General features: G+C 34.3%; 1 protein-coding gene across 5 annotated transcripts in view; it reads left to right on the forward strand.

The window, feature by feature from the left end:
• SIPA1L2 (signal induced proliferation associated 1 like 2) overlaps positions 1–21,367 on the forward strand; it is a 150,507-nt gene that overhangs the window by 115,824 nt on the left and 13,316 nt on the right. For 2 of the 5 annotated variants that reach the window (XM_085315472.1, XM_085315474.1), the window contains exons 12-19: positions 715–810; positions 2,365–2,465; positions 2,877–2,980; positions 5,564–5,952; positions 9,277–9,501; positions 12,176–12,329; positions 15,151–15,370; positions 21,220–21,351. In XM_085315472.1, the coding sequence (XP_085171598.1) occupies positions 715–810; positions 2,365–2,465; positions 2,877–2,980; positions 5,564–5,952; positions 9,277–9,501; positions 12,176–12,329; positions 15,151–15,370; positions 21,220–21,351 (1,421 nt within the window). Of the gene's footprint in view, positions 1–714; positions 811–2,364; positions 2,466–2,876; positions 2,981–5,563; positions 5,953–9,276; positions 9,502–12,175; positions 12,330–15,150; positions 15,371–17,210; positions 17,392–21,219; positions 21,352–21,367 lie in introns of those variants that run through there. The other 3 variants (XM_085315473.1, XM_085315476.1, XM_085315475.1) reach the window with 3 other exon arrangements.

Raw genomic sequence — 21,367 nt, forward strand, 5'->3', positions numbered from 1 at the left:
CTGAGGAGGGAAATTAAGTTGGAGAGTTCTGGATGATATACACAGAAGCAAAGGAAAGGAGAGCAATCAAGAACACATTTGAACATTGTATTTCAGCTGTCTGAAAATCCTGGAAGAATTACTATGGAGACATTGTAAAGACATAAGGCTCAAATTTTAAATAATAAGCACAAAATAACATTATTAATGAAACTGTTTTCATGTTATTCTTCTATGTCAAAGATTATTAGCGCAAAATATAATAAAAGTATCAGTTGTGYGTTTTCTGAATTATTACATTCAAAATTGGAATACATGCAAAGAGACTAATAATTACTTCTAATTCACCACAAGAGATTTCCACATGTAAATTTTGAGGCCTGATCCAGCTGCTGTGATCATGAGTAATCCTACTTTTCAGAAGTAAAGGTAGATATAAGGAAAGTAGGATTTAGCCATTAGTCTCTATCTTTTTGTCCTTTTTAAAGTTTATGCTCTTTTAAAAAWTTTTATTTGGAAATATTTTGTTAATAATGAAATAATATATTTAAAAATACTTACTTAAATGATYGGAAACAAAGATAAAACTATACATTCCCAAATTAATATACATTAAGTATTCATTCTGCATCTGTATAACTCATTTTTAATTGTAAACATGGATTTATTTCTGTAAAAGAAACAGTTCAATTCTGAAACTCCACAAATACTTCAGTGCACTGTTAATGATTCTAGTCAACATTACAGAAGTTCTCCGAGCAACCAGTCCTCCTCCAGTGACCCAGGACCCAGTGGGAGTAGCCAGTGGAGACAGCAAGTGGGATATGACGGGTATTGATGACTTTATATCTTACTCTAGCTTCCATGCATCATCTTTCTGAAAGAAAAGTTATGTGCATGCTATACATCATAGACAGATATGCAAAGTTTACTAATAAACTTTAAGAAGCACAGATTTGCCTATCTTTAATGTAACGTGTATGCCAATATAATTTTAAAACTATACTACATATACTACTTAGCTCTTTAGGACCAAATGGTTATTTTACGTTCCAGATAAATAACATGCACTACCTTCCCAGGARTAACACACATCAGTTTAGTAACTCAGAACAAGAATAAAATTACCCTTTCTTCTCCTTTTGCTTCAGTGGAAGGGTAATTGATCCTTCGGTTATTATAAGACTGTATTTCCTACTGTGCTTGTTCCAGTGGCCTCCATTCTTGCTCAGAAAAGTAGCAATATTTCTGAAGTCTCTTCTTCCTATCAAACAGTTGCAGTATACAGGTTCTTTCCAACCCCTATTCATCCCTTAGTTGTGAAGGTTTCAGAAGTTAGCTATTTGTGAATAAAGAGACCAGCTCAATGTACTGTACATGTTTTAAGAATATTTTATGAGAAATCTGTTCTTGATTACTTTAAATAATCATTTTGTGGTACAAATACAGCTGCTGAAAACACTTCTGTTATAAGATGCTGAGATATGGCAGTATCTACATAGCATAATCTAAAAGCACTCCAGTTTTRCCACATGATTTTAAAGCTTTTATGAAAAAATATGAATACTGAAAGCATCATTTTGACTTCTTGTCTGTAAGGAGGATATTGCTTTGGCATGTATGTTTATGTGTAAAATATCTCATGTAGCAGACACAAGAAATATTTTGGATCTACCTCAAGGAATTTCAGATTATTCACTCAAATCTCTGGCAGCTAGATAGATGTTAATAATTCAGATAAAACTGTAGCAATTTTTTGAACAAGAAATACATGAAAATTCATCTAGTTTCATTTTTTTTCTGCACAGTAATTATTAATAGCAACCTTGTTTTTAGTGTGTTGCTTTGTGAAATAACTTACCTTCTGCAAAATGTACCTGATAATTTGGAGCTCAGGTTATAAGATCTGAAGAATCTTCATAGTTTTTAAATCTGAAGTGACCAGAGGCATCAGTCGTGATTTTAAGTAAAAATGGCAGAAAAACAAAGCAATGAATCTAGTTGCCARCATGCTTGGAATGTGAAATTCTGCAATAACATGCACAGTCATTTTCAGTGGGGCTTGGTTTATGAAGCAGTTAAGCTTGAATTTCCATAATTAACTCACTGCAAAAAGCTTTGTCTATATAACCTCAAGCTTAAATGCTTAAAATTTAGTGTCTTTTGGTCTGTTCATACTTAAGACATAACAGTGTGCTGTTGAGAAAATTACATGTAAATATTTCTGTTCTGTATTTGGAAATGTTAYTAGCTTGGTGGATTGGGTGGTGTGATTGTTTAATCACAGAATATTTGCTCTGAAGTGTAAAACATGATGATGTTCATCATGTAACTAGTTTCCTAGGAAAAAAACCCAACAGCTTAATTTTCTGCTTATGTTAAAAGGTGCCAATCCCCTTTACTTCATGAACACCAAGGTTCAGGTTCACTGGAGTGTGAAGGAGGCAGAGACCGAGAGGAAACGTTGGAAGGAACCAGACATTCTGGTAATAACGAATACAGTATCTTAAAATGTTTTTTACAATGCAGTATCAATATCAGAAGTGCAGCCACTCTGAATACCCAAACAGCACATAATATAACAGTGAAAGTAGGGACTGCTATGGACAGTCTAACAGAATAAGCTGTGGAATGTTTAGATAATACTTGAAATGAACTACCTCTGAACTTCTGAAAGCCTCATGAACTATGGAAAGCAGGTTAAACAGTAAGCTTTGTTTAATTATCATTGAAAAACTAGATCTTAGGAAATTCTGCAAAGATATTCATCTCTGATTCCAAAGAGCGTACAGGTTTAAAACCTGATGTTTAAAGCACTAAGCCATATGCTGTTTTTCTTTGTACAGTATACTCATCTTTTTAGCAGTCAGAAATTAAAACACAGTTATTTATGGCAGAAACGAAGTGGCATGCACCATCGACCAAAGTCCTGAGTTCCTACAAAGACCGGGCTTTACAAAAAGAAGGCAGTGGCAAGGACTCTCCAAACAAACTTTCACATGTAAGTCTTTTACTTGTATGTCATTCAAAACTCTTAAAAACGACTGAAAATAAAAAAAAAAAATGGGGCTTGAAGAAACACATCTTAAAAATATATTTTGATAGTTTAGGAAAGCCCGTGCAGGTTTTGAAAGGCAAAGAGTATGCTCATCTGCACCTGGAGCGAGTTGAACATGCTTAATCTGTGTAAGCTAGGAACTTTAAGAAGGCTTGGATCTGGGGCACTGAGGAGATAAAAGCCTAGCTAATGCAGGCTATGTTTCATTTATATTGGCTTATTTAATCTCCAAAGTATTTCACATACTAAATAACAAAATTATATTCACCATACAGCTTATTGTTTTGTGGTAGGAAATACGTATGTACTGTAATTATAAGTAATCACTGTAAAAATGCAGTTTCTATATTGGGAGTGGTGAGCAGATGATTCTTCCATCTAGATTAGACACTTGTCTTTAGTAGTGGCAAAATTCTCAGCACTAATGATACGCTTTGTTCTTTTCTATTATTTTTGTGATTTTAATGTGAACCTCCTGTTACACGTAATAGGAACCTGTATGCTATTTGTAAACTTATGCTGATAATCTGGAAACAGATTCTTTTCCGATGTACATTACCTTATGAAAATCTGAGATTTCTCAAAAAAAGTAATATTATAAGCAGAATCATGCTACATAATTATGCACATGCGGACAAAATTACTTTCTCATTAAGTCAAAGTTGATGTGAAGCTGGAATCAGTATATGAAACAACATTAAATACAGTGTGGATACCAAAGTTAAATACATGTTTCGATGAACTTAATTAGATTTTTTTATGTCAGTGATACTTTTAAGATGGTGGAGTTCTCAACAGAAAATTTTCTAATGGACTTAGGCAGTGTTTGCATGCATGTACATATGTGCACTGCAGGTGCAAGAGAACTGTATTGTACAAAACAAGAATAGTTTCATTATAAAGATAATTCTAACAAGGTGATACTCTTTATTTGTTATATGTTGTAAAGCAGTAAAAAAATGGTCATTGCCTTGTAGAGGTCTTTGTAACATTCTCCTATGCCTCCCTTTTTTTGCTCAGCCCAGTTTGCCACATGGCACTTCCAGTTTGGAATGGCCAGTGAAATTCGCACTGAGGGCTACTGCAAATGAGCAAGAACTCTGTAATATATTTAAGCATTAGAAAAACATTTTTTTCAAACTTGTTACCTGTTTTAACTTGTGGAGGGAGAGGGGAAAAGTTTTTCTGGCTGTCCTCAAGGGCTCTTTGTTCTCCTGATCCCTTGATTGAATATTATATTCCTGCTGATTTTGCATTTTTTCTTTTTTTTTTTTTTTTTTTTATACCGACAACACAGATATATACTCTTTTCCACTACACGCTGCTCCGATTATCTTGCTCTATGACATAATATTTAACAAGCATGACAATATTTAACTAGAAGTTGCTATCAGGGCCAAACTGAGCCTTCATATACAAATTTCTCTTGGCACAAGAAAATTTGGTTTTTTTTCTATTTCATTCCGTTTTGATTCCATTTTACATTTACAGTACAAAGTGATACACCTTTTCTCTGAACACCTTTCCCTATGTTCCTCTCCATGCTAAAACTGCTCATTTTCATCAATCGGTTTATTGTTTTTAAAGTAACCACCATCTTGTACAAGGTTCAGAATGAATGCAAATTTAACCTTGTTCCCCCTCTCCCCTTCTTAAACAATTTCTCCAACTTTCCATCCTGTTGATTCCTACATGAAATAGAAATGTCATTTCTGTAAAGGCTGCTTTGTCTGACAGCTTTTAATGTGTAAGCAACACTTATGTTCATATATGTATACTAGAAAGGGAATCATGTAACCCTTCCCACTTCCCTTCTACCTAACAGAGGTCCATCTACCTTTCTTCTGGTTGCTTTGGCACATAGGTAAATTAATCTGACTCTCTATAAAACCTCTTAAAAAGAACAACCTCTGGCTGGGAACACACTCCGACAGAATTCTTCCACTTCAATAGCCATGCCTAGCTTAGAGTCCTGTGACTCAAGTTACTTTCATCTGGTACACATACATTGAACTTGGCTTCCATTCAAGTAGCCACACATGCAATTGAATTTGATCCAATAAACTGTATATTTCACCCACACTGAGAAAAGGCCAAGGGTAATTCAGTCTTCAGTGTTCTTCAGATTTGCTGTGGAACTTGTTTAAACAGATAATTACCAATTCTTCTAGCTTTAAGAAGTGTTTATTTTAACTATTCTGAAATACAATTTTATGGATGTTAAGTAAGGCCTATAATCAGCAAATTCAAGTGTAATACAGGATTTGCTACAGAAGATGTAACTGAAGCCTAAAATTCACTTTTATTTGGAATGACATCAGTCTCTACAGTGTCTAGCCAGTCATGTAATTCATTTCGTAGAAACTGGTGGTATAATTAGTGTTTTTCATATTTTGCAGTTATAAYATATTGTAATAAGGGTTAAGTCCTCTTTGAACAGCATAAATTCAGAAATTTATATGAAAATAAAAATTCTATCATTTAACTTTTGGGGGATGTCTTTGTTTTGTTGTTGCTGTTGTTAAGATTGGAGACAAAAGCTGTTCCAGCCACTCAAGCAGCAATACTCTATCCAGTAATACATCCAGCAACAGTGATGAAAAACACTTTGGTTCTGGAGATTTGATGGACCCTGAACTGCTTGGATTAACATATATAAAAGGAGCTTCTACTGACAGTGGAATTGATACAGCTCCTTGTATGCCTGCTCCACTTCTGGCCCCTTTGCATCTTGCTGGCAGCAGGTCTGGAGCACATTGTCGTACTGAGCAGTGGACTGAATCTTCTGAAACTCCTGGGCCAGATGATGAGCCAGCTAAAATCTATGCCGTTCATAGCTATGCCTCTGCTATTTCTACCAGTCATACAGCTGAAGGCAGTATGGGAGACCTAAGTGAAATATCCTCTCATTCCAGGTATGTGGGTTTTTTTTGTTGTTGTTGTTTTTTGTTTGTTTGTTTGTTTACCAATCAGGGATTTCTGGTTATAGATTAGATTCTCCTTTTTTTCCCTGTTGTTCTGTTTATCTGTCTTTGTAAATGCACCTAACTGTTTTCAATTTTTGCTGTATTTAAATACCTATAGAGAAACTGTAGCAATTTTTAAGCATTTTTGATGAGTCTGCATAAAAATGCATAGTTAGCTCTGCTCCCAAATCCAAAGGAGACTTTAAATGTGACCTTGTGCACATTGTTTAGATTTTCAAAGTTGGGAAACATCCCTAAGTCAAAGCAAAGTGGTATAAAAAATTCTTTATTTCTGTTTTTCTCCAGAATGTTTTTAATTTGTTTTTCACAATTTATTTCTGAGAGATATTTTAAAAACAATTTCATTCATATTTGAGAAGTCACATCATATGGCATAATGGCATACATCATAGAAAAGTTTACTAAAACATATTACATTTAATCTTGGACAGTTCCAAACTATTTTACCAGTAATCAACTGATAACTAAAATATTGGAAATCGTACAACTTTACTTTCATCATTGTAAATTAGCAAGTGTCAGCATAACATGTTTTCATGATGCTTTGCATTATTAGCGTGAGTTTAGCATTAGTATCTCCTCCTGCATTTCTTCATTATGGTGAGTTTAACAGGTCAAAACACCCCAGTCATGTTATCTTGACACCAATTAGTCTTACTAATGTCTTTTTTTGCCCCTGGAACTTGACTTTGCATACTTCTTAGTACAGCRCAACAAATGACCTGGGATTTAAAGCAGAAGGAAATCAAAGAAATTGCAATGGAATTTTTTTACTTGTACTAAATCAGCATTGCATACCATTCCCCTTTATTTGAATTATTGTGATGTATTCTTTACAAGTTTGTTGAACTGAATTTATAATTGATTTTGCACTCATCCTTTTTGTTATCAATGGAATGTATGCATGGTACATCTGTTCTAAAGCAAACTGTGAAGGCACACTTCTACAGCTGGTTGCCTTTATCTCTTAATTCCCCTTTTATGGAGACTTTGAAGTTGAAGCTTTGGTCTATATGTTAAGGTTTTGGCTCTGTAAAGCATGGAAAGAGATTTTTTTGTTGTTGTTCTTTCCCTCTGGTTTTTCCATTTGCAATATCAACCAGTATGGSAAAATAATCAAACAGCAAATTTGTTATATTGACTGAACAGCCTTTTATTTAAACTCTGCTTACGTGTCCTTCAAATTAGGCCAAAATTGTGTGACATTTACAGCCAAATCCCATATATATTTTTCAACTGGTCAGAGACTGAGTTTTTATTTGTTTATAATCTAAGATGACTGAGGCATTTATTCACAGTTAGAAATGTTTAGTAGTAAACTTCTGTCATAGCTAAACAGTGTAAAACCTGAGGAAAWAAGCCCACAGACTGGTGGAAGATCATTGATCTGTAAATGTAACATTTCCTTACTAAAATTTTATTCTAGTTACTGAATAGATAACGTGCAAAACACAGGAAAGATGTTATTTGGAAATACTGGCCTGATTCTGTAACGTCATTATATAAAAGAATATCTTGAAAAGATTAATGCTGTAGTATCTGAATAAGGRTTACAGATTTAAATCTATTGTGTAAAGCAATATCTCATATTGCAGGACTGACCTGATAGATGCAAAACCTTGTCTCAGAGTTTTGTTATTAATGATTTTGATCTCTCCTATTGTATATTCATTGCACATATGAATTATCAAATACCTTTAGGTTACTGTAGCTGAAACAGCCTCATTGCCTTCAGTTTTGCATTGTTTCRTATATAGGTTATCAATACTTCTTGATTTCTAAAAATATATGCTGCTTATTCAGACAGTTGCATTGACCTCACTAACTAAAGCAGATTTCTGTAGGCATTCTATTTCTTTATTTTGAAAAATATTCCCTTGTTTAAAGCCTGCAGATGAGACTGACATGAGGAACATTAGATGCTCGATTTTTATTAAATTTAGTTACAAATAGATATCTAAAATCCTCTGGGTACTTTCCATAGTGTCAAACTAACATTCTACATTCTGCTTCGTTTGGCCTTTCAACTTCAAGTTTTCATGACTAAATTATTTTCTTCACTGTTATGTCTTTACATCATTTCTTCATGTATTTTGTAAGGAAAACAAGCAAAAGAGCAATCCTATTGCTTTTTATGTTGACCTTCCTAATAAAATTATAATGTTATTTTTACTTTTTTGGGGAGAAAAGAGAAGAGGGAGGAAGAAAGTTAGTTGTTTTTAAGCTAAATGTGCCTACTAACTATGATCAAAATTATTAATTCCCTGTTTTAAATGATCTATTTTTCTTCCACAGTAGGCATTTTAATTTGACCTAATGACATAGATAGCAAAGTATATATATATGTTACACTTTCACCAACACCTTCTGAACTCTTTGAATGAATGTGGTAATCTTGGGATTAAAATAAAAGATAGCACTGTACTTGGTGTTTGGCGAACAGCAGTGAAAGTTAGGAGCTGCAGCTTCAGGTTCCAGCCTATGATTCTAGTCAAGACAGGTGGTTCATGAATACTTCAATTACTTCACTTGTAAGAAAAAAAGAAGAAATTTATTCTTCAAATAAGTCTKTACATTATTAGTTCATTTTAAAGTATTTTTTAGAATCTTCAGTAAAAGGTTTCATTAGAGCCTACCAGTGCTATTATTCATGATAAAAGACACTATTAAAATCATCCAGGAAACTGCTTTTGTTTAACAAAAAAATTACTTCTGGTAATAAGTTCTCAACTGTACTGAATGAAGGACTGATCTTAAACTGATGTGGGCTAGCAAAATTATCATGAAGTGGGAAGGCACAGAAGTTTTAACGTTAGAGAGATATTTGGGGCCCAAATAATTCCCTATGTAATTCCTGACATAAATGGAATTATACCATATATTATGTATGTACATATATACTGAAAACTGCACACATGCTCATCCCATATATATATATTGAACTAAGTCCTTTAACCTTAATTCATATCAATTTGCCGTGGCATTTCAGCACATTGAATTGTAACATTACTCATTTTAGAAACTTAAAACAACTTTGTGCACATKCATATGTGCATGTATGTATTATCAGAGCTTTAATATATATGCTGCTGGTATCCAGGAAATTATTATATTGATTCTATTGCCTTAATTTTAACCTTGAAAAAAACTTAATATTAAAAATAATAGCTGTTTATTGAGTGAAGAGTTTCTGAGTTGTTATTTTATTGCAGACTTCATTTTTGCTTTTATATATTTTCTTTACTTTTACAGTGGGTCGCATCATTCAGGAAGCCCATCAACACATTGCTCTAAGAAGAGTGGCTCCCTAGATACCTCCAAAGTCTATATAGTATCGCAGAATAGTAGTCAACAGATTTCTGGGTCGATTTCAAAACCATACCACAGACAAGGAGCAGTGAGTAAATATGTCATTGGATGGAAAAAATCAGAAGGCAGTCCTACACCTGAAGAATCTGAAGTTTCTGAATGCCATGAGTAAGAACTCTGTTTTAACTTTGTTTGGAGGAGAAGTATAAAGAAAATAAATTTTACAATAGGATAGAAAGATGAAAAAATACAGATTTCCTTTTCACTTTTAAATGTATGAGGGTTTTCTTCCTCATGTCAAAAAAGGTAATAACTGCAGGTTACTGTTTCTCCTCTGTTCTATTCAATTGTGTCTTTTCCCCATGTCTAAAATAAAGCAAGCTGAAAGAAATTACTGAAACAGCTGTGTAAGCAAAAAGTTAGTTGTGTCAGACATTTTGATTTTTCTTCTTAAATTCCTAGAAAACAACTGGGAAGCTGTAATTTTATTAAAGTAAAGAACTCCTCTGGAAATCCCCAGGAACCCTACAGTTATTTGAAAAAAAGTCTCTAACTTACTTTGACGTTCTTTGTTAAACCTTGTTACGTATTATACCAGCTAATCCATTAGAGTTGAGAGAGATGACCAAAAACTTAACAGCATTCTATGGTAGATAGTWTAAAAAAAAAAGTGCCAKTTGAAAGTAGTTTGGTGGATTCTTAATATCTTTTTCTGACTTTGTGTTTTAAGAACAGATAGGAACTGGTGGTTAGGACACAGGACTGATATTAGGTACCAGTTTTCATGTCCTTCCACTACCCATTTCAAAGGTATTAACCAGATTACCTGGAATAGGAATTTGGACCCATATCATCTTTACTCCAGCATTGTTTTCTAACTACCCCACAAAAGAAAGATTTAGAKTGGGCTTATGTGACCCACATAGTCAAGAGACTACAAAATATRTAGGCTTCAGCAGAATTACCTTTTTATTTATTTATTTATTTTAGAAAGTGACACTTGGCCAAAAATTTTCTGATCAGCTCTAATGAACAACCATATTTTCAGCTTAACATAGGAATAGCTAATGAAGAATGTGGTGTTCTTGGGCAGAGGTAAAAGGCTTAGATTTAAAGGAAAAGATGCAGTACCTCAGATACAGATATTTTCCATCTTTCTCTGCTGCTTAGAAATCATCTTTTAAGTTCCTGTTATCTTCAACATCATCTCTGTTAATCTCATTGCTTTCTTATTGTACATAAGTTGTTTAGTTCTGCTTCTCGATAAATTGTAGTCAGCCCTGTGTGTCTTGATAAATTGGCGAGGTGGCTTGTAGTGGATGATTCTCAAATGTGTAATGTGAGATTACTCTTTTGTTTAATGGGAATGAGATGTTTGCCTATATTGTCTTATATTGCACATATGTTCATGTTTGTAGTAAGATTCATATTTAAAAATATAGACTAGAATATATGTACTAAAAAATAAAAGTCTACAGTTAAGCTCTTGAATTCCTAATTTTCAGAAGTAGTAGGTGCTATTACACTCCAGTTCTGATCATAGTGTTCTTTTTGTTCCTATACTGTAAATTTTTCTTTTCTTTTCCCCAATGTTTTCATCTGTTAAATTGTTCAGTCATTGTTCAGGCATAGTAGAAGTTGGCATAGAAAAATGGCAGCTTCATTGGTCCCACAAGTTTCTGCATTATGAAGTTGATGAATTCCTACAACAATTTTTCTTTATGTTGGATGGAACCCTTGAAACAAAATTGTATAATGAAGCATGGCATTTAAACTAAAACCACAGCAATTTTGAACAGCATCTTCAAGAACTAGCTCTATTTAAAAAATATTAATTGAAGATGCAGCACTTCACATATCAGAAAACATTTTTATTTGTTTCCATACCATAGAGCATTTCTTCGCTTCTTTCATTCTAGGAAAGATTTCTGTATATCCCAGAGAGGAAATTTCTAACTGTAGGTAATTATGTTGAATAAAATAACATCTTCAATCATCAATGGTGATGAAAATCAGGTCAATTGCTGAAGGCTGTGCCACTATAGGATATAATTCACTGAGAATTACAACTTACTGTAGCCAAGCCTGTTTCCTCTCTGCTGAGGATACAGTCACTAATTATGCTGCACTTGGCAGTAAGTAATGACTTCAAATATATGTTCTGTGTGTTTCAGAATCTCTGGTTCCTTAAATTGCATTTCCARAGTAAACCAGTTAAAATTATCTCCTCTCCTTCTCACTGGAAGAAAGCTGAAAGATAATAACTCAGTTTGACAGTCTTCTGTTGACTGTAAATACATTTTTATCTGATAATTAAAGAAGATGGCTGTTTTAACAGCTTTGTGAAATTGTGGATAATAAAACATACTTGGCACATGGTACAATTGGTTACAAATATACTTCAAATATTGCCAGTGATGACCATGGTAATTTTGTCAGACTGTAAAGCTGGACACAATGTCACACCACAAATTACTGTTTTTTCTCATTTGTTAAAGAAGTGGAAGTTAAAATATTTTGATCTGTGATGAATTATTGAAAACATAGATCTAAACACAAGTTCAAAAATAAAGAAGTATAGTGTGCAAAAAAGAGGCAAGATGGGAGGAACAAGCTTTATGCTTTTTTAATTGTTCTGAAGAATTCCCAATCATTTTTTTTTCTTTTAGTGGTTTAAGAATTTYGTCTTGGACCCACAGTTTAATATACTCAAAATGATTGGAAAATGTTCTGGATGAGTGTCCTATGCCAGAAGATTCTGCAAGCAAATTTTATTTCATGATTGAAAATAAATGTAGCCTTGCAAATCCAATAGCACTTACCATGCTAATTGTCTCAACAGAGTGTATGGTGATATTGATGCAGTGTCTGCATCAAGCCCACTTCAGACTTCTGTGGGGAGTACCATTGTAGAAAGCCAGCAAGTATTGTCCAAAGAAGATTTTCTGAAGCTGATGTTGCCAGACAATCTCTCGGTGGAGGAGGGAAGAAGAAAGGTTAGCTACTTTCTTTGGCTCTGTATCTCTTGGACRCAATTATCCAGAAATGATTTACTAGTGTTCCTAAAATTAGTATGAAGAAAGTATGAGTTCATTTTGTATGAACTAAATATATTCCATAGGAAGGCTATAAATACTCATGTAATTCCCACAATATCATTTCCCACAATATGAAAATGATACCTATTTTGGTGGTTATGTATTAAATCCAGTATTTGTTTGAATATGCCTCTGCTCAGCTGTAAAGGGTGGGCTAGTTAATTATAATTTCAAAGATTTAGAATAACATTTTCAAGGTTGGGTACCTAAATTGATATGCCTCAAACCATATTTAGGCATATGAATAAAAATAGCCTGCTTTCTCCTGCCTCACAATACTCAGTGCTAGCAATTCTGCTTGAACGCTGAATCACAATTTCATGTAAATATCGGCATTAACTGCTCAAAAGGCATAATTGTCTGCTAGTGGAGAGCATGGAGCTGATTATCGKCACGTGAAGACAATCAGTAACATTAAAGAATTCATGAAAAGTACATACAGAACTTAAAATTTTATGTTCTGCAAAGTATGCACAGTTCTGAATTCTCTACCTAATGTGGAATAATACACAAAGCAATTGAATTACCTGAGATGATAATTATAACTGGATATATCTTAACCTACTATGTTTATAATAGGTTTGAAATAGCATAATCATAATGTCTGAACAAAAGTAACACATAGGAATCCTCTAAGTGCAGAGGTGAATTCAAACTTCAGATCATACATTTTTTTTTAACATGTACTATGTTGAGGATGCATTTTATGTGCTTGAATTCTTAGGAATAATGCCTTAGAGATCGTTATGATCTATGCTTGATACTATAATTAGTTTTCTGTGATAATTGCAAGAACTGCCCATATTTCTGGTTATTCGAATAAGAAACATCAACGAGTGAGGAAATATGACCATCCTGAAATAAATTACTGTTGTCCCCTTCCCCTCCCATGACACCCAAACAAAAGTTCAGCAAGTAAAGCTGCAAGTGGGAGAGACCATAGACTCTGGTTCAGAGAAGATCTTGACAGCCGTTCGGTCAGCAGGATCCAGTCTTCCATTATGTAGTAATTGAAGTAGGTGGTAGTGGTYTTGGCACAGGTTGAACAATTACCTTTGACAGCAAAGCCAAAAAGGAATTTTTGAGTGTGAGAGATTTTACAGGACCAAATCACATCTTTGGTTTGGTTTTGTTTCACCTTGTTCATATCTTCAGGGAATTATGAGCTTTCTAGAATAAAAACTGTTTAACTTCTGTCACACCCTGAAAGCAAACTGCATAGCTCCAACAATTAGCTTTTAACRCCTTTAGCTAGCTGTTGACCAACCTTTTTAGACAGAAGATGCAGTATGAGGTTGRAAGACTTGAGTGAGAGATAAGAATTAGAACAGGATGCCCGCTGTGGATCCTGAGTGCAGGAAAGAGAATGGGAGAYCCTTTGATTCAGAGGGTGAAGTTTTCTAACTTTTTGCCTGACATGGTCTCTAACAAGTCTAAGGGATTTTTGGTAATCTTCTGAAGAATTTGTGATAATCTTCTAACTGCTTATAAAAACGATACCGTATTGCCATTCATTTAGGGATGCTGCTTATGTCTACCATTGTGATTATTTTAGATATGTGTTGAAAGAAAGTTTTGGTCTAATGTCAGCTCCCCTAACCCATGTCTGTTTTGATCAAATCTCTAAACCTAGTGTGTGGTTTTTTTTTTTCTTTATTAGTACTTTGATGCTTTCCTAGGTTAGAATCCAAGCAAGTGCCCCAATTTTATTTTGGACAGAGCTAAGCATTCTAATAATTAAGCATGTACTTTACTGTCCTCAAGATAGATGCTTTCCTGAACTAGATCTACGATATGTATTAAACCATTTTGTAAAGGCTGTGTTTGCTTGTGCATGACTGTTTCTGTCTATTCCTTTTGAAAGTAATTSCCTGCAAGCAAATTTTGCCAGAAATATAACAAAGTATAATGTATAACAATATAACAATATTTTAAACTCTATGATACAGTCAGTCTTTTAAAAAACTACTACTTCTAAGCATACATTCTACACAGGGAGCGTGCAACTTGTAATTAATTACAAGGACAATAGGACAGGACATTAACCTGTCACAWGCAAGACAAACCAGTCAGACAATAACTGGCCTTGGTAGATGTGAAAAATTAACTGGGTTTCCGGTGCTGAAGAATGAGTCATGAAGTGCAATGGGCCAGTTTTACAATACAGTAACTATTACTTTACTGTTGATGTTCCGAGTAGTCCTTTAAGTAACTTTTTGAAATGCATTCACTGAAATTCACTGAAATCTATCCTCTCTTCTGAGCCTATTTCATGTTTTCTGGAGAACTACAATGTCTCAAATCACTTTCATCATCAAATGAATTATATTGCACCTTATATGAGTGCAAAATGGTTAATATCAAAATCAAGTACTTCTATGTATGGTCTTGAATAGATTTTGCCAGAGTATGGTTCTGGAAACCATTTCTTTATAAGGTTTTGGAGATTTTGTTTAACATTTCAGAATTAATAAATCTACACAGTATCTGATTAATTCATGGTGATATTTTCCAAAATATCAAGAGAATGTGTCAAAATCCAATTCAGTAACTCCTTTGAGGCTGTGGTAGAATTGATCTCTAATCTTCTCTATTAGCTCAAGAATTCCAGAATGCCTACCCAGAAAAATACTCCAAGGATTGGTGATAGGATATGGTAGAATGTGTATTAATTGAATCAGTAATATGTATTTTTGTGTGTTCATATTTTCTTATTTAGTTTTCATTTTATGGAAACCTTTCTCCACGAAGGACACTCTATCGTACCTTATCTGATGAGAGCATATGTAGCAATCGAAGAGGATCTTCATATGCTAGTTCTCGAAGTTCAATGATAGACCAGGCCTTGCCAAATGATATTTTGTTCAGCACTACTCCACCATATCACAGCACATTGCCTCCCAGAATGAACGTGACTCCTGGAATGGGAAATCTGAGAAGTAAGTGATTGTTTCTGTTGTTGTTGAGTTTAGAATACTATTAATAAACTGAAATGGATCACCAACTATTAAAATAGAGACTAAATTATGAAATTCCAAATCATTTGTCCAGATAGACTCATAAAAAGTGTATTTGGTCAGCAGTACATGCTTATGGTTGCCTTAGTGATCAAATCAGATTTATCATATTTAGGAACAGCATTCACTTTACTTCTCCTCCCAAAGTTTTCATGATATGAGCGATGGGTAGTAAAAATTTCTCTGGAGATATTTCTTGTTTTGATTTTATTTTCCTGTTTGCAACCAGTGGTGACCTATTTAAGCCAAGATGGCCTGCTGTCTTAGTATATTTGTTTCCTCAAATTTTTGTGTGTATTCAAACTATTGAAATATGTACATATTAATGAATATTTTTAGTGTAATTGATAAACAGGATATCTTGTACTTAGATTTTTTTTTGGTAATCTCTTGAAGGGAAATTTGCAATAGTTGTCACTGCCAGTTTCAAAACTGGATTTGCTGAGACTTTCTTTACATGTTAATAAAGCCTTTGCAAATAACACTTCATGTTATTAGCAGAAAAAGTAATCTGATGTGCTAAGTTAAAATTATTTTTTGAAAGTGTCTCTTCATTTGTGATATCTTTGTATCTTCAGAGAGGTTGTGGAGTCTCCTTCTCTGGAGATAGTGTGTGTGGTGTATTAGTTCTGTCTTGCATATGTTATTTTTCCATTCTTGCTTCTTAGTTAAAGGAGGATAATTAAGCAAGGGAAAAAACATTGCAGGAGAAAAACATGAAAAGTAGTATCCTATCAGTCTAAACAAAACAGTTGATATCCAAAGTAGTTCATATTATTTTCATATTCAATCTCTATATTCTTCGTTTGATTTTATATTATAAAAGCACAGGATCTTTTATGATGGCTGTTTCGAGGAAGATATAATTGCTTATCTGTAATTGTCCTCTGCCAATAAACATATCATGAGTTGCTTACTATTAGTTTTCAATTGCAATTATGCAAATTCTTCATATATGAAACTAACTGGCTCTAGCTGGGAAGGACCTTGCAATCAGTACAAAGTGGATATTCCCATTCAGTTGCAATGGGAATGAAAGAAATTTGTCATTTTAGCTTGAAGTTGCTTTCAGATGACAAGATTCTTAGCTGTCATAGTAATGTCTTTAGAAAAATACATACGTTTGCATTCTTAAAACATTTAAATTTTAACAATATTTAATGTTTCCAGAAGTCAGTGGAGGTAGTGTGATTTATTTTTGACTGGAAATCGTTTAAGAAAGATACATTCTTGCATATTATTACCCAGCATGTGGTACACAAAATACTGCAGCAGCACCAAGCCTCACGAGACCCTCTCACAAGGAAAAGAGTGTGATTAATAGTAAAGCAGGGTAGCATCAAAAGCAAAGCACAGTGGGCAACTTGAAGGGTTTCAGATTACAAGGTATTCTGAATTATCGAACAAAATGACCTTGGAAATGTGGAAACAGGATCTTAAACTGTACGTGGTGTTCACCATGGGAAGAAGTGAGAAAACGAAGCTACAGGAATTATTATTTTATTATTGGTGGAAATTAAGCGAGAAAAGAGCTGCTTCAGTAACACCTGAAGTACTGCAAGTTCTGATAGTTGAATACTGTTGATTGCACACAGTATGCAACTGTAGGAAGATTTATTTCATTTTATCTTATTTTAAACTTAGAAAGCAAAATGTGTGTAGCTGAGAACTCTGGAATCTTGCCTTGGGGACGTTGAAGATACTCTAACTGAGACAGCACTGTTTGTGTTGAGTGATTCTAACATAGCGTACACTGTTGCAGGTACAAATCTATCCCTGTCTGATAGACAGGTCTAGACGGTAAAGAATGAAAACAGGGAGAACCACCAGTACGGAACTAGTACACAGACACAAGCCAGGGAAACCCAGGAACACACATGGAGACAGTTTGACTGAGACTGCAGGCATCGTGGTATTATGAAAAACAACACAAAGGGGGAAGGAGAARTCACTTAAGTGTGAGTGATAACCTGGTATGATATTGCAGTGCTGTGAAGGAAGAAGCAAGGTGCAGGATACTTGCAGCGAAGAGGGTCATAATGAAGGGAATGTTTTGCCATGAGGCACTAGCAAATCTACAAGGTTTCAGATTATACATGCTATATGGAAAGGCTGTTAGAAGTTCAGCCAATTTACTTGAAACTATGCTACTAGATGAATGGCTGTCCTAATACTGGCTTACTGCTCAGGTTAGCTGCATCCCAAAACCAGCCTAAGTGATATGCAGCAATATTAAACTGAAAAATTATCACTGTTTATAAGTGTTGTACAATTTGAATGATCTGGAAGTCAGTTTGTCAGTGAGCAGGCTGTTGATTAAATGATGTACACAACCAAAGGGATGTATACGTTGACTCGACAAACTCCCACACAATGAATAATCTACCATAGCAGAACATAAAAGTATTTTGAACAGCAAAAGAGAAAAGTAGTTACTGGGGCCATGTGTCCAGTATTCTAACAGTAACATGAACATATTTCCATGAGAAAGTCTTTCAGCAGGCCAGCATATTTACACATCTTTGAAAGGAGACTTTGGGCAACTCTAGATAGTACTGAAGAAGGGAGGGGCAGGAACTATTGTTTGAAAGGAGTTTAGAGATAGAATTGCTGATGGCAGGAGAGAAGAGTAGGAGGTGGTCAACAGGAGTTATGTCTGCATGTGACTTCAAATGTTCCTTAAGATGCAGCATCTTTTGAGTGTAATCCACTCTTCTAGTGGAAACTATATTTGGTTTACGAATGCAGCAAGTAAGGAGTAGCTAAGAATTTGTTTTTCCCGTGATCTAAGATCTCTTCATAGAAGTAGCAGTTCCAGCTGAAGCAAAATACTTGTTTTCTAACTGACATAAACTAAGTCAGATGAATCTTTTTTCTTTCTATATAACTAGTTACTCTTTGAATACACAGGTATGTGGGACTGATGACAGTCAATTTAAGGACATCTCTCTTTGAAACTGAGCTTACTATATAATTTCGGTGAAAATAAGCACTCTTAAAATTGCTTAATACTTTTCTGTAACAATAATAAAAAGAAAAAAGAAAATTCCTATGTACAGGCAGAAAGTAGCATAAATGAAAGGACCAGAAAACACAAAATCAATGATTTTGTGCCAAAAGGGAATACAGAAAATAATCTTTAAAAGATAACACTTATCTTGTTTCTTCAAAGAAAATAAAGCATATATTTGTATTACTTCAAAACCAGCCTCATGGGCAATGAGGACAGTGSCCTGTGAGATTAGACATACCCTCCTGGCCATGCAGAGGTGTGGATGCTCAAGCATAACTTGCCACCTTTGCACAAATTGGAAAGGAAACAATAGGCAGCTTCCAAGCTGCAGATGTAGCAGTCATACAAAGAAAAAGTGGAGGCAACAGGGAAGTAAGAGCAGCAGGATGGAAATGCAGATATGGTGCTATAGAAATAATTCCCCTTACCCAGAGCATTCCTGAAATATAAACAATATTCTCTGAAATTTGAATGCACAAAGAGGCCTGTATCATAAGAGAATCTCCTTTTTTTTTTCTCTTGTCTAAGAAGATGCAATTTGGATCTTGAAAATGATTTATTTGATGGTAGCATGCTGATGCCTGTTCAGTGATTCCAGCTTATAATTCAGACATCAGCATGARCGCTTCACTTTTCAGAGCTATCAGAATTCAAATCTTCTACTCTGGCAGGCTTTCTTGCAGTTGACTTGCTCTGTCAAAGCTTATACAGGGCCAGGTAGGATCCACCCTAAGATGAACTGAGGTTTTTGCAAAGACAATGCATAATGAAGGATGACTACTGGTGAATATATCACTCCTACACTCTAATTTGGAAAGCCAGCAGGATTGTACCGGGAACAGACATCTTCCTGACAGGTTTCACAATCAAGCTCTGTAGGCTGATAACACAAAAGCAAGGGCTCTCCCTTAGGGCCTGCCTTCTGGTCAAGAACCAAAAAGCTGGCTTGCCARCTTTCAAATAAGGCATTCTATCTGTTTTCCATGACAGGGTTATATAAAAACTTYGTACTTGCATAAATAAGGTTCTTACAAATCCCAGATTGYATGGAAAAGTTCAGGGAACGCCCCRTGCTTGAGCTTCCAAAGTATTTTCATCTCGAGGTGACCTTAGATAAAGTTTTAATTATGTTTATTAGGAACTGAAAATCAAATATTAGTACACAGGTATGAGTAGGATATATTTTTATACTGCATTTTTCATTTAATATAAGATCTGCTTTTGCCTATCAAAAGTGGCTRTTGAGAAAGAGATACACTTCTGTTTGTAACATAACAATACTACATCTTGCGCATAAGTTGTAGAATGCAAATTCCACAGTATGCAGGATTTCTACCTCTTCTGCATTGGTTTTGATTTGTGAGACTCCCAATTTTTGACAAAGGATTGCAAACCTTCTTTACTGTCTTTGTTTCTGATAAAAACTTTGTAGAAAGAATGTGATTTGTTCTAATCATTGCTCTGTGCAATAGAATGTGTTATAACAGACTATTGGATTTTTAGGTATGCAAACTTTAATTCAGATAGACTTTGCTATTCTTCTTCAGTGGTATCAGGACAATGACAACATGCCATTTTCTCACAATRTAGTGCATCTTCCACTTGTATGTGTGCGTTGATTTTGTGTTTGGTGGTGTTTGCTGGAAGAAACATTCTTCATACACATTATAATCTGGATCTCTAGAATAACTGGAAAGAAGATACAGGGTCCTGTATCTCTGAAATATTGAAGAAAAAATTTACTATTTTGATCTCTCTTACTTAATTCAAGCAGATATATCTGAAGCAGAATTACATTTTTTCCTGACTATGGTATTTAATAAAGCACAATATCATATCACAAACTTTATGGTTAAGATGAAATTTGATTAAATACTTTTTGTGTCAAAAAAACAAAAAAATCTAAAACAAATACTATTTAGATTTGGTTTTTAAAACATCTATRTATTTACTCAGCTGTATTCATTTTACTGTGTTCACATTTATCCAAGTAAAGATTGGTATATCTAGAAAAGGTAAAAAAAATATTTAAGGTGGTTATAAAAATAATCTTCTCTTCTGCTAAGATGTATATGCATGGTATCTTTCTGAAAGACTCCATAACCATGTTTAAATTTTCTTTAAATATTGTACATTAATCAAAATGTACACAGTATCTTTAGTATACTGTGAGTCATAACTCGCTGGATTTTAGAGATCAGTATACAAATCTTACATCCTTGGATGTACAGCTACAAATATTWAACTGGATAGAGTAGTATCTTCAATGTGAAAGTGAGTTTTGAGTATAGGCTGGAACTTAAAAAGATATTAAGACTAGGCGATATTTTTGAAATTTCTTCTGGAACTAAAATGTCTTTCAATATAAAATTCTGCMTGTAAATCTCAGGTGTTGTTTCACAGCCTTTTTAAAAGTATGATTTTGTATATCTAGCAATTTTTTTGCTCAGTGCTTAGGTTTAGTATGGTATACTTTAAGAATGGATGCTGCCTATTCACACAGCATTCACAGAAAAATGCAAAGAACATATCATATGTRAAGTGGCACAAAAAGATCTTTAAAAATGCTCCCCATCTTATCCTACCTAAGTTTAACAATTGTTCCACTCAGATTGAGTATTGAGCAGGAAAAGATGGAAACAAAGAAAATGAGGATAAGCATGCTTTGCTTATAAATTCTAACAGTTCATTAGAATAGTTTCAAAATGGATTGTACATCACTGTTATAGGAAGACTAATTWTTGTGTTTATTGTTTAGATGAATTCTGGTTCTCAGATGGGTCCTTATCTGATAAAGCCAAATTCAATGATCCTGGCCTGATGCCCCTGCCAGACACTGCCACAGGGCTAGACTGGTCCCACCTGGTAGATGCTGCACGAGCGTTTGAAGGTAACAGGAAAACTTG

This window comes from Rhea americana, unplaced genomic scaffold (assembly GCF_003343005.1).
Source record: "Rhea americana isolate MKP2758 unplaced genomic scaffold, rheAme1 scaffold_43, whole genome shotgun sequence".
Lineage (NCBI taxonomy): Eukaryota > Metazoa > Chordata > Aves > Rheiformes > Rheidae > Rhea > Rhea americana.